The 13,071-nt window shown below is 40.3% G+C and overlaps 1 protein-coding gene across 1 annotated transcript in view; it reads right to left on the bottom strand.

Moving 5' to 3' along the window:
• Positions 1-13,071, bottom strand: part of LOC101987187 (complement C5-like) — a 21,611-nt gene that overhangs the window by 2,001 nt on the left and 6,539 nt on the right. Inside the window, exons 2-8 of the mRNA XM_005345995.2 lie at positions 10,875-11,037; positions 6,151-6,221; positions 5,754-5,845; positions 2,521-2,603; positions 2,198-2,260; positions 1,810-1,872; positions 1,274-1,474 (exon numbers count right to left, since the gene is read on the bottom strand). Of these exons, the coding sequence (XP_005346052.1) occupies positions 1,274-1,474; positions 1,810-1,872; positions 2,198-2,260; positions 2,521-2,603; positions 5,754-5,845; positions 6,151-6,221; positions 10,875-10,977 (676 nt within the window). The 5' untranslated portion in view covers positions 10,978-11,037. The remainder of the gene's footprint in view (positions 1-1,273; positions 1,475-1,809; positions 1,873-2,197; positions 2,261-2,520; positions 2,604-5,753; positions 5,846-6,150; positions 6,222-10,874; positions 11,038-13,071) is intronic.

Raw genomic sequence — 13,071 nt, forward strand, 5'->3', positions numbered from 1 at the left:
TTAGATACAGCATTGTGTTCATAATGGTATAGATTAGATACAGCATTGTGTTCATAATGGTATAGATTAGATACACCGCTACTTCACCAGTTTCCATTCTCAGTTTCCTCATCTATTTCACTGAGATCATACTTTATGTCATTGGTTATATGAAAAGTCAATAATAAAATTATGTAAAATATGTAATGTTCCCCATACTCCAAATGCTTATATGGACACTTTACTCTTGCTTTACGATTTATTTTATTTCAGTCATGTGTATGTTATGTGTCTGAGTGTGGTTATGTGCACACAAGTGTAGGTGCTCTCAGCTGCTAGAAGAGGGCTCAATCTGGTCATAGGCAGCTGTGTGCCAGAGGATCAGGTTTTACTGTGAGACTTTGTCTCCTAGTAATGCCAGAGGCTGTACCAGACAGTCTCCCCAACATGGCTCCCCCAATGTGAACAATAAACCTGCAAGGACACAGCAATAGACATGCCAGGGTGAGGGATAAAGACCACCAGGTACCAACCCTACACAAAGAACTACAGGCATCAGAGGAATGCTGGGAGCAGAAGAGTCTTCCCCAGGGAAGATCACACTGACTGCTCATCCAATGGCAACTGGTTATTCCCAAAAGCACACATGTAAATATACAGACCAAGGTTATATTAGGAATATATGTATATACGCATATGAGTGTAACAATGAAAAAAGAGGGCATGGTTTTGAAGAAAAGCAAGAGGAATTTATGGGCTGCTTTACAAGGGGCAAAGGAAAGGGAGAAATAATGTGACTATATCAAAATCTCCCAAATGAAATAAATAATTAAAAATTGAAAGTATCCAGAAGAACATCAGAAGGCTTCTTTCTGCTTGTTTTCTTAAAGACGATATAGAAAAGGAGTCCCTGTAGTTTTGGAAACATTAAGAAAGTTCTTTCATCCTGAAACATCTACTAATGCTAACACTGAAATAGATTTCAACTTTTGCTGACTGTAATGTGACAGAATCATTGCATTTTATCGACTGGAGATTCTCAGTCTCCTTCGAGTCTGCATAGTGAGCTGGCCTCCGTGCCACTGAGTCTTGGCTCTGGACTAGTGTTCTCTGAGGGTGCTAGCCTGTTTCCAGTTCCCCAAATACACAACAGGGTGTCCTTCTGGGCATTGCAAGTTATCTGCCTTTCAACTCTAATTATAAGTAGGACATGAAAACTGCTTTTCTTGAAGAAGTTAATTTACACAAAGTTACCCAGGTTTAGGAAAGTTCCGATAGGAAAAACAATACTTACGATGGTGTCCTGCCAAAGGGACATGTTTAAAGGTGTCTGTAGCTCTGATCCGGGTTGCCATGGTGCAGCATTGAGTGAAAGCTTGGACACAGCGCGGGCCTGTTTTCACACGTTTTGCTCTCTGCGCACAGGTTTCATAGGCACTATGTCTGGCTCCGTCATTACAACACTTCTTTACCACCGGATGTTTATATGTACCAGCTGAAACGATGTCAATACGTGTGTCCTTACCACCAACAGTTGTAGGTATCTCAAGCATTATTTTCTCTACCATCAAAGGACTCCCTCACCAGATGCTTGGAGAAAACAAACATTTTATATAGTTTTAGGAGAGGAAATAATAAAGAACTGATTTGTTCGGGGTAAGGATCTGGACAATGAAATCCTGACTTTGCGTGAAGGATCATTTGAGGGGTGAACTGAACCTCCACAGGCATCTTTTCCCCGCCAGCTGCTTTGCAATTAGGGAAACCCCGTGTCTTCTGCTCTCTGGTCTTGAATGCAGTAACCGCAGTGCTATACAACTTGTGGACTACCTTGTTCTGTTATTTTGTGTTCCAGGTAATCTGTAGGCTGGAGAATCACGGCTTGGGCTTCTGCTATGAGCGGGAGAATGGAGATAGGGAAGAGTGGTCAGTGTCATACTGTTGTTATATTACTTAAAAATAGGTCTTGTCCCTGCAATATGACCCATAATACTCTCTTCAACTAAATCGTTTGTTGACTTAACTACTTGACTCGTCGCTAATTGTTTATTTTTCCTAAAATCATGAGCCTAGAAAGATCCCCCATAAGCTAGGCTCCCTGGGGACTATACCAGTTCTGTTATGAAGAACATGAATCCACAAGGGCCGGTGGGCTTCCTCGGGACTAACAGACGACCTGACCTCAGACTCCCGAACAGCCACCAAAGCGTTAGAGTACCTTGAATTTTCAGTTCTTGCTGCAGATCACTTATTGACGTGAGATTTATTTTGTAAGCTTTATCTGTGAGACAGAAGGGGGTGTGGAAGGCATAAAATCCTTCTAAAACAGCCCCACGACGGTATTCTGTTCTACATCATCATGTCCCTTTAACAACCTCTAACGAGCACTGACTCCGTAGCCGCATACCCCACCAGGACTTCCCACCACCCTGGCCCGGGGCCTCATCCCTACCTGGGAGTGGTTTGCATTAGCTTTATTACTGAAAAGAATTACTGGGAGAAAACTAACGTTCTATAAACGAGTCTTAGGTTGAAGATTACCGTGTTCTTTGATTTCAAAGTGTGTTGTTCCGTTGGTGGAAGCGTCTTCTCTAAATTTAGCCTGAATCGTCCATCTACCGTATCTGTGGAAACGAGATGTTTGAAATCATGGAGGTTATCAAAGAGTTTTAATTTATCAAGAGGAACTCTAGTAATTTCTGTTTTAAGGAGGTAAGAATATATGCATATACATGTAGATATATGCATGCATACATGCACGCACACAAACACTTTCACACATACCAAAGTAAAAGTTTGGACTAAAGATATTTTAAAAATATATAGGTTTAACTGAACATTTCAAAAATAAAATAATGTGTTTAACAATTAGTTTTTTGTATTGTATCTTTTCCTACATATTTTACGTAAATATAGCAATTTTTATTTGAGAACTGAAACAACTTCAATATATAATTAATCCAGGAATTTATGTTAAATTCACAACATAGTAAAAAAATATAATAATATGTTTGGAAAGATGGCATACCAGTGGTGAAATCCACACCTGATATGACCAAATTTGTATTAGAAAACTAAGCATGGATGGTCTAAAGCATAAAATAACCTGTCCAATAACCTTCTTCCAAAATAGTTAGTGGGGTTGGGCAGTGGGAGCTCATGCCTTTAATTTCAAGACTTTGGGAGGTGCCATTCCAAATTCAAGGTCAGCCTGTTTACAGAGTGAGGACATCCAAGGCTACACAGAGAAACCCTGTCTTGAAAGACCAATACCAAAAACCAAACAAACAAAAAAAAATTAGTGAGTACTAACAATGAAATTTAAAAAAGATCAGTACAGACGAACCGCAGACTTTATAGCAAACAATCCACACCAGTTCAGATTCTCACACGTTTTCCGCGCAGCTTTATTTCATACGAATTACTGCACATCACTGGGGAAGAGAAAAACCGTATCTACCATGCAGATAGGGGATGCGATCAATGGAGGAGATAGCACGATTGTCATGACTATTGTCCTTGCTCAACAGGTATTTACCCAAGGACTGAGGATGCTGAATTGCTGAGCTAAATGAACACTATGGACAAGGGCCTTGATCTTAAGGAGCCTGGGTTCTAACATGGGGAGGGGGTGATAAAGAAACAGTGAATAAGACATGGAGAAGAAAGAAAATGCACAGGACAAGGAGGTGGAGAGTGAAGAGGACATTACGTCATATCCAGGGATGGCAGCTGTACAAAGTGTCATTTTCCCATGTCCCAGAGAAGAGAACTATGAAGGAGAATGTGTTCTGTGCACAGAGAACAACAGACGCCAAGCTGCTGAGACGGGAGAGTGGAGTCTGATGAATTCCAGTGGTCTGCTGTGGACAGCTGGCACGAGGTGACGTCTGGGAAATCAGAATCATAACATAGCAGACTCAATTCTGCACTAGGGGGTCTATGGCATTTTAAGAAATTGTATAATTTTAAATCATCCAGATTATTTCAGCCTCCAAACTTCAGTCTACAATTTTCAGAAAATGTTTTCAAAATGAGCCAAATGCAATTTCCCTTAGAAACGACACAGGACAAGTGACTCTAAAGTGTTTCTATTGGAAATGTCTGCGGTAGCTATGTATAGTGTAGTACAGTGTAGTACAGCATGGTACCATATAGTATAGTACAGTGTAGTGTAGCATGGTACAGTACAGTACAGTAGAGTAGAGTACAATATAGTATAATACAGTACATTATAGTACAGTATAGGATAGGATAGTACATTATAGTATGGTACAGTATAGTATAGTACATTATAGTATAGTAGAGAATAGTATAGTTCAGTATAGTATAGAATAATATAGTACAGTGTAGTATGGTACAGTACAGTATAGTATAGCCTCCCTTATCTTGTATTCTATAGTATAATACAGTATGGTACGGTATAGAATATTATAGTACAGTATAGTATAGAATAGAATTGTATAGTACAGTATAGAATACTACAGTATACTATAGTATGGTATAGTATAATTACAGTACAGTGTAGTAGACTATAGTATAGTATGGAAAAGGATACTATACTATAGAATAGTATAGCTGCTCTTGTCTAGTATAGTATAACACAGTACAGTATAGTGAGTATAGTATAGTGTAACATAGTATAGCTGTCCTTATATAGTATAGTAAATAGTACAGTATAGCATAGCTGCCCTTGTCTTGTATAGTATAATACAGTATAGTACAGTGTAGTACAGGTGTCCTTATATAGTAAAGTACAGTATAGTACATTATAGTATAGCTGCCCTTGTTAATATAGTATAGTACAGTATAATATGGTATAGTATAGTATAGTACAGTATAGTATGGTATAGGATAGTACAGTATAATACGGTATAGTATAGTACAGTATAGTATGGTATAGGATAGTACAGTACCATATAGAACATTATAGTATAGTACAGTACAGTAAAGAACAGTACAGTATAGTATGGTATAGTATAGTATGGTACGGTATAGTTCAGTACAGTATAGTTTAGCTGCCCTTGTCATAGACATTGTGCTCTATGTTCCTTGAGAACAGGGATTGTGAGCACTTGACTTCTATTTGGCAGCTTGCTCTCTTATTGTGAGTTCCACACACAAGCAGTGCTCATTAAACATGCATTTTATAAACCTCTGTATGAGCATGGTCTTAATCCTTGCATATGAACCCAAATAGAACAAAATTTCCTACACGCAAACACACACGTTATGACTAAATCTCCACACCTGCTAGGCATAAGTGCTCTCCCAATAGATCATAACTCAACACCCTCTTCCCAGAGATGGACACTTTGTTAGGGTGAAAAGGAAAAAAGGACAACTGAAGATTGTTTTCTCTTCTAAATTGATTGCTCTCTCTATAAAAAGAATGGGTGAGAAATTTTGGGAAATTCTTCTGAGTGTGTGTGTATCTGTGTATTTGTTTACTGTTTTGCTATCTGCTGAGGCTGGCTGGTAATACCTACATCTAAGGGATTCTCTTTTGAAGGTGTGCTGATAATCCAAAATTCCTGGTATGCTGGGCAGTGCTCTGGTATCTGGGATTCATTTCTGTTTTGCTGAGAAGTGAGCCTAACTTCTACCATCCTTTGGAAGGCTTCACATAGCTACATGTGTGCTGTCCTTGGTAAGAGCAGGTGCTCACTTAACCTTTCCTCTGCCCCACAAACAAAAGTTCAACATGTTTTTTTGTTTTTTGTTTGTATCTTTTTTTTCAGAAATAAAGGTTATTAAGAAATATTTTTACATACTTGGGGTTAGAAGGAATCTGGAAGTCAGGAAAAGACACAGCTCCAGTAAGATTGTTTCCTTGTACCTTGTCAACTTCTGATCCTTCGGGGTCCTTTAGAGAAATAAAAATCGTGCCCACCTTAAGTATTTTTTCGTTGTTACAAAGTAATACCCATACCAGGTAATTTTGGAAGACTAGAGATTTATCTTGGCCAAAGTACTGGAGGCCAGGGTTGTAAGGAGATGACGCTGTGCAGAGAGGAGCTGCCCTGCTTCAACTCTGGATGGAGAAGCAGAACCGCAAGCAAGCACTCAGGAAGAGTTTGTTTAAGTGACAAGAAAGCTCTTGCATGGGAACAGTCCTGCTCCATCTATCCATCTGTGAGGGAAACATCATGGGACTAAGCACATACTTACTATGAAAGTTAAGACAGTTTCCCGTGTAACTGGCTCCAAGGCATCTCCCAGCGAAAGGACGCCAACCTTTACTGCAGAAGAAGTGATATCATCAAAAACCTTGTTGAGCAAGGACTATTCTAATTTTTGAAACAAACATCATCCGGGTGAAAATGCTTTTAGATATAGTGAGTGACATTGTCAAAGATTAATAATATATTTTAAAAACATTTTCAATGAGATAAATCTTGTTAAAAACCAAATATAGCCCCGAGATAAAAACTCGTATTTAAAGGAAAGATGTTGGTAAACGTATATATTACTAAAGATTCTTTTATTTTAACATAAGTCCTTGTGATTTACTTATAGTGAATAGGAAAGTTAACTTATAAAAATACTTATGTTCAACTTGCTGGAAACATGTGAATAGTGTAAAATTAGTTATTTCTGGTATTAGACCTCCATGTATTGAGAATTTCATAAAAACAAAAGAGTGAGCTCCACTGTAGGTTGCATGAAAACATACAATGCTGCCTTACATTAGGGCCAGAGGGTCGAGGGACAAACTAATGTTTGGTTCAGAAAGCATACACTCTCCTGTTTATGAAAAGCAGCAAGGCTCCAAATTAGCTCCTCCTATGATATGCTGTGATCGTGTGATTTTGTTGTATCTGTTGCCCCAGGTCCTGTTATTGTTCTATCCTTATCAAAAGAATAGTGGTGGGCAGGAGAGATGGCTCAGTGGTTAAGAGCATTGCCTGCTCTTCCAAAGGTCCTGAGTTCAACTCCTGGCAACCACATGGTGGCTCATAACCATCTGTAATGAGGTCTAGTGCCCTCTTCTGGTCTGCAGACATACACACAGAGAGAATATTGTATATATAATAAATAAATAAATATTAAAAAAAGAAAAAAAAGACTAGTGGCGACATTGAAGAACTGTTGGTCCTTGCACATCCTAGGCAAGCACTCTGTCCGGAAACACGTGTCTCTTTGTTTCCTTCCTAAGTAGCCCAGGCTAGCCTGTGATTCCCAACCTCCTCTCATCAGCCTCCCTGGTTCTGGGCTCATGGACACGCATCACCAAGTACTGTGAGACGCTCCACTCTCTAAATGCTGTGGGTCTCACAGCTGATTTGTGCTTAATTTTCTTCTTCTTTCATACACATTGGAAGTAGGTACCCAGAGACAGGTGGCAGCAAATACATTCAATTCCAGCTCTTGGGAGGCAGAGGCGTGATGATATCTATGAGTTCAAGGTCAGCCTGGTCTAGCACTATGTGATTTCCAGTACAAACAGGGTTGTTACACAGACAAACCCTATTTTCTCAACAACAAAAAAGTGTTTCACAGAAAAAAAAATAGTGCAACATTTCATGTATTTTCTTCTCTGTTATTGTAGGTTTTAATCTTTATAAATTTGAATCTGATCCCTTAAAATATCTTCCTTGTCTTTGCTTTTTGTGCTCAATATCTTTTAACTTAAAGTCTTTAATTTTTTTTGAATTACATACATGAATAGTATAATTGCATGCCTGTTACTTTTATATTTACATACACACATACACACATGTTTATTTAGTGTTGTTCCTATGTGCATGTGCTTAGGGTTAACTGCTCAGGATTGAATCAGCTGTGGGGGCTCCTCCCTGGGTAAACCCAGCCTCCCTCTCTAAGCAGCACTAACTGTCTATAGCTCTTCTTGCGTGTAGGAGGCCTTTAACCCTCCCCCCCCCCCGAGGGTTGTGTGTTGTCTACATAGATTCACAACTGCTCTAAATACAGATAGTGTGTGACCATGGCTACCCAGCACCAAACGGTACAACTAAAACATAGCCCTGGACCTGAGATCAGGGAGCGCTATAGAACAGGAGGCAGCAAAGGCTATCATTGGTGTTTCTGATTTTAGCCATTCTGACTGGTGTAAGATGGTATCTTAAAGTTGTCTTGATTTGCATTTTCCTGATCGCTAAGAAAGTTGAGCATGACCTTAAGTGTCTTTTGGTCATTTGATCCTCTTCTGTTGAGAATTCTCTGTTCAGCTCAGTGCCCCATTTTATAATTGGAGAGGTTGTGGAGTAAGGGGTACACTCATCCATTGCTGGTGGGAATGCAATCTTGTGCAACTACTTTGGAAAGCAGTGTGGCAGTTTCTCAGGAAATTCAGGATCAACCTACTCCTGGACCCAGAATTACCACTCTTGGGAATATACCCAAGAGATGCCCTATCATACAACAAAAGTATATGCTCAACTATGTTCATAGCAGCATTGTTTGTAATAGCCAGAACCTGAAATCAACCTAGATGCCCTTCAATGGAAGAATGGATGAAGAAAGTATGGAATATATACATATTAGAGTACTACTCAGCAGTAAAAAGCAATGACTTCTTGAATTTTGCATGCAGATGGACAGAAATAGAAAACACTATCCTGAGTGAGGTAAGCCAGACCCAAAAAGAGGAACATGGGATGTACTCACTCATAATTGGTTCCTAGCCATAAATAAAGGCCTATAATTAGTGATCCTAGAGAAGCTAAATAAGAAGGTGAACCCAAAGAAAAATATATAGTCATCCTCCTGGATATTAACCTTCATCAGGCAATGAAAGGAGACAGAGACAGAGACCCACATTGGAGCACCGGACTGAAATCCCAAGGTCCAAATCAGGAGCAGAAGGAGAGAGCACACGCAAGGAACTCAGGACCGCGAGGGGTGCACCCACACACTGAGACAATGGGGATGTTCTATCGGGAACTCACCAAGGTCAGCTGGCCTGGGTCTGGAAAAGCCTGGGATAAAACCGGACTCGCTGAACATAGCGGACAATGAGGACTACTGAGAACTCAAGAACAATGGCGATGGGTTTTTGATCCTACTGTACGTACTGGCTTTGGGGGAGCCTAGGCAGTTTGGATGCTCACCTTCCTAGACCTGGATTGAGGTGGGTCATTCTTGGACTTCCCACAGGGCAGGGAACCCTGATTGCTCTTTGGGCTGATGAGGGAAGGGGGACTTGATTGGGGGAGGGGGAGGGAAATGGGAGGAGGTGGTGAGGAGGAGGCAGAAATCTTTAATAAATAAATAAATAAAAAGAACAGAAGGCAGAAGGACTAAAAGATGTGGAGGATCAGGGTGCCTACCAAAGCTCAGAAATGTGGTTGCTAAGCTGCACTGCCTGCTTTTGAGCTGAACATACTGGTAGAGCTATTGACTCTGCAGGGGCATGGTGACACATTTTCATTCTTCAAGTATTTTTAACTCAAGTCAGAGCCAAGTCTTGGTCCCCACACTAAAACAGAAATAGTGCCCTAAGCCCAACCCATTTCGACTCTTGGCTCTTACTGTGTAACTCCACGGAGATGTCCCAGGAAATCCCATTTTGCAAGGTAACAAGGTAAAGACAATATGATGAGCAGGTCGCCCACATCCTGTGCTCTCCTCCCTTCAGTGCTGTCATTCCCTCATATTCTCCCTCACGGCTATGACAAACCTGCCTGCGCTGTTGAGGAGTCAAGAAGGAGCTGTTAGCTGCCTGTGGAAAGCCTATGATCACAGGTTTTGATGTTCAAAACTATGGTCTTGTCTCACTGCTTCCCCTTCCCGTTCCTAGTTATCTTAACTTCTAAACCTCACTAATAAAACACGAATATTAGTGTCACCTTCCAATGACACTCACAGGTAAAAACAGGACAGAGTCTCCGTATGACTCAGCAAAAAAGAAGTAACAAATTTTTACATTATCATTATAATTTCAGTGACTATTATTTGCATAGTTTTTAACCTAGTTTTTAGTTAATTTAGAATACTAATCTTAGTGTATCAGAGGCAAGATCAATAAAATCTGCGTATTGAAGCTATGACTAAATTGCAATGCCTTCTTTGTGCTAGACAATGAGATAAGACTGGTGACCAAGTCTGATATGCATGCCATCATACAGCCCCATTCACCTCACCATGGACATCATCAGCATCCACCAAAATTAGAAGGTCTCTACTGTCACAAAGTTAAACATCAAAACAAAACATGACAGTCCCTCTTGCCTCTGTCAATCTGTCCCCCAAAGTACCATGAATGAAAACCTTCCTGCATCTTCCTGCAATGTACATCTTCCATAAATGCATCTCTAATTGTTCAGAGATGGCAACTAGCAGGGGAAAGACAGAAGGTTTACAAGCAATTTTGACTTTTCCTATGTCTCCTTTGTAGTTCTTGGGGGGGAAATGTAGATTTTCCATAGTCACAGTGTCTTTCCTGCCATTCCCCTCAACAGGAAAACTATGAATATGAAACCATGTGTAACAGACACTTTCTCAGGTGACTCGCTGTGGACAATCAGCACTTGGGCACCTCTGTGATGTACGTTAGTCTCTGCCAGATGTCTAAACCTTTACACAGGGGTTCTTTTTCCAACCTTGGAACTACCTACTGAATCCAAGTTTGTTTTAAATAGAAGATCTTATGATATATGATTTCCCAGTGCCAAAATTGTATTTGCAATTATGTCTTCTCTATTTTTGATGAATAAATTCTCTGACAGGACAGATAAAGTAATCATTGGTTATGTTATTAATTTACTAATTCCATTATAAATTTCAAGTGAAAATGCTATGTGAGGATATAAAAGTCATGAGGATCTGAGTTTTTCTTGAGTTAGTAGAAACTGGTCTACACTCCATTTCAGATGTTCAAAGTTCCACATCTTTATGTCATTCTCCCTTGGAAGAAGCATCAGATACTCTACCGTGCTGCTGCGGAGTGTACACAGGCTTGTCAGTGTGGACGAAGAGAGAGCCATTGTCATAGAGGATTGGCCTTTTTTCTGATTTTGAAAAATGCTTTGACATGACTTCCAAATACACATATGAAAATGAGCTTTGTCCTTCAGACAACTGTTTGTCCTGAATCTGAAAAACAACAAACAAATATCACGATGTGAAAGTGTGATTGTGAAGTCCTAAAGCGTGCTGAGCTTGTAGAGAAAAACCACTGCAAACTCATAAGACCAAATCGAGCTGGTTCGTGCTTTTTGTTTGCTTGTTTTGGCTTGGTTTTTGTTTTTTTGAAACAAGGTTTCTCTGTATCTTTGGAGATGTCCTGCAACTAATTCCTGTAGACCAGGCTGACCTTGACCTCACAGAAATTCACCTGCTTCTGCTTCCCAGGTGCTGGGTTTAAAGGCGTGTGTCACCACCACCTGGGTGCAAAATTGAGCTTGTGCATTGCATAATTTTAAAGAGACACTGGAGACAGGGTTCAGAAGTTAAGAGCACTGGTGGCTCTTCCAGAGGACAAAGATTCAGTTCCCAGCACCCACATGGCAGCTCAGATCACCTGACTTCATTTCCAGGAACTCTACTTCCTCTTCTCTCCTCTGTTATTGCATGCTGTGGTGCCCAAATACACATGTAGGCCAAATACCCATTAACAGGAAATGGTAAAAAAAATAGTAACAAACCTGTAGTGGTGCATAATTTAATCGAAGCATTTAGGAGGCTGAGGAAGGCAGATCTCTGTGAGTTCAAGTCCAGCCTGGTCTATGTAACTTCTTCCTGAGCAGCCAAAGCTATTAAAATATTGTTACAGGCAAAGATTACTATCTTGTATGTCAAATTATCTTGTTGGAGTCAGATCAACAGTTCTGGCAAACCACTCTAGGTTGTTTCTTTCCAAGCCTTGTCAGAAAACAGTAAATAATAACAATAACAATAACAACAACAACAACAATAATAATATCACTGTATAGTACTACAGAAACTGAGTCAGGAAAATCTTGCCTTCAAGTTTATCCAGGTAAGAATTGTAAAAATCTGTTTTATAACATAACCCAACAACAAAACAAATTAAAGCCACTGTAGGAACAATAAAAATAAATTAGTTTTGCCAAAATCCCTTCATAGTCTGACATCATAATAAAATGTTAGTATTTCTGAGACAGATTATTTCTAGAATAAAGAACTTTTAAAACTAAGTACTAAAATTAAAACAAACAAAAGTCCAAGCAAGTTAGGCAATAAATTGGCTAATGAAATGATCACACAGTTCATAAGCAGCAAGGCACAGAGGGCTGGTGGACATGTGGAAATCTTTTGACATCCTTACCATCTGGAAAGTGCCAATGACACTGGGATTCCATCTCACTGAAGGAGGAACAGCTATCATTGAGAACAGTAACAAACCAAGAATGCCGGGGAAGATGTAGGGGCAGGGAATCCTTATGCATTGTTAGATGGAGTGAAAACTGGTGCAGGCACCAGGAAAACCAGTGTGAGAGTTCCTAAATATAGAGCTACCTCTGGCCCAGCTGCAGCACTTGGGAATCTACCAGGAGGGATAAAAGCCAACGTGGTGAGAGAGGTTTGCACTATTCATCATCCTCATCATTGCACTGTTCATGACTCCTAGGCTACAGTGACAGTCTGCTTGTCCATCAACAGCTGAGTGGACACAGCAAATGCGATAAACATGGGGGAGTTTATTCAGCCACAAAGGACAAAACTGCTGGGAAATGGATGCAATGGGAGGTCTCCATAGAAAGTGAAACAAGCCAGACTCAGAAGGCAAATAATGCGCGTTTTCTGTCACTGTGCACACATGACACAAAGGTTGTGTACATACACACACATGACATAAGAGGAGGACGAGAAAAGGGAGAGTGGATGAGGTGGGGTGAGGGGGTCAGTGCAGTCAAAGACACTCTTGCAGGAGCTTGTCTTTATGAAACCCATCAGTACCCACAGTGAACACGCACAAATTAAAGAAGTTTCTAACCATTCTAAACATAAATGTCTCAATGAACGGCAGTTATTTAAGCAGTTTGTCCCTACTACCCTTGTGTGTTTCCAGAGAGAGTTGCTGTCTCTAGCCCTCAGCAGTGCCCCAGCATGGGAACTCTGTGCACAACTGGAGAATACTGAGCTTTAGCAAACACTCAACAGCCC

The sequence above is a fragment of the Microtus ochrogaster genome, chromosome 4, assembly GCF_000317375.1.
Source record: "Microtus ochrogaster isolate Prairie Vole_2 chromosome 4, MicOch1.0, whole genome shotgun sequence".
Taxonomy (NCBI): Eukaryota; Metazoa; Chordata; class Mammalia; order Rodentia; family Cricetidae; genus Microtus; species Microtus ochrogaster.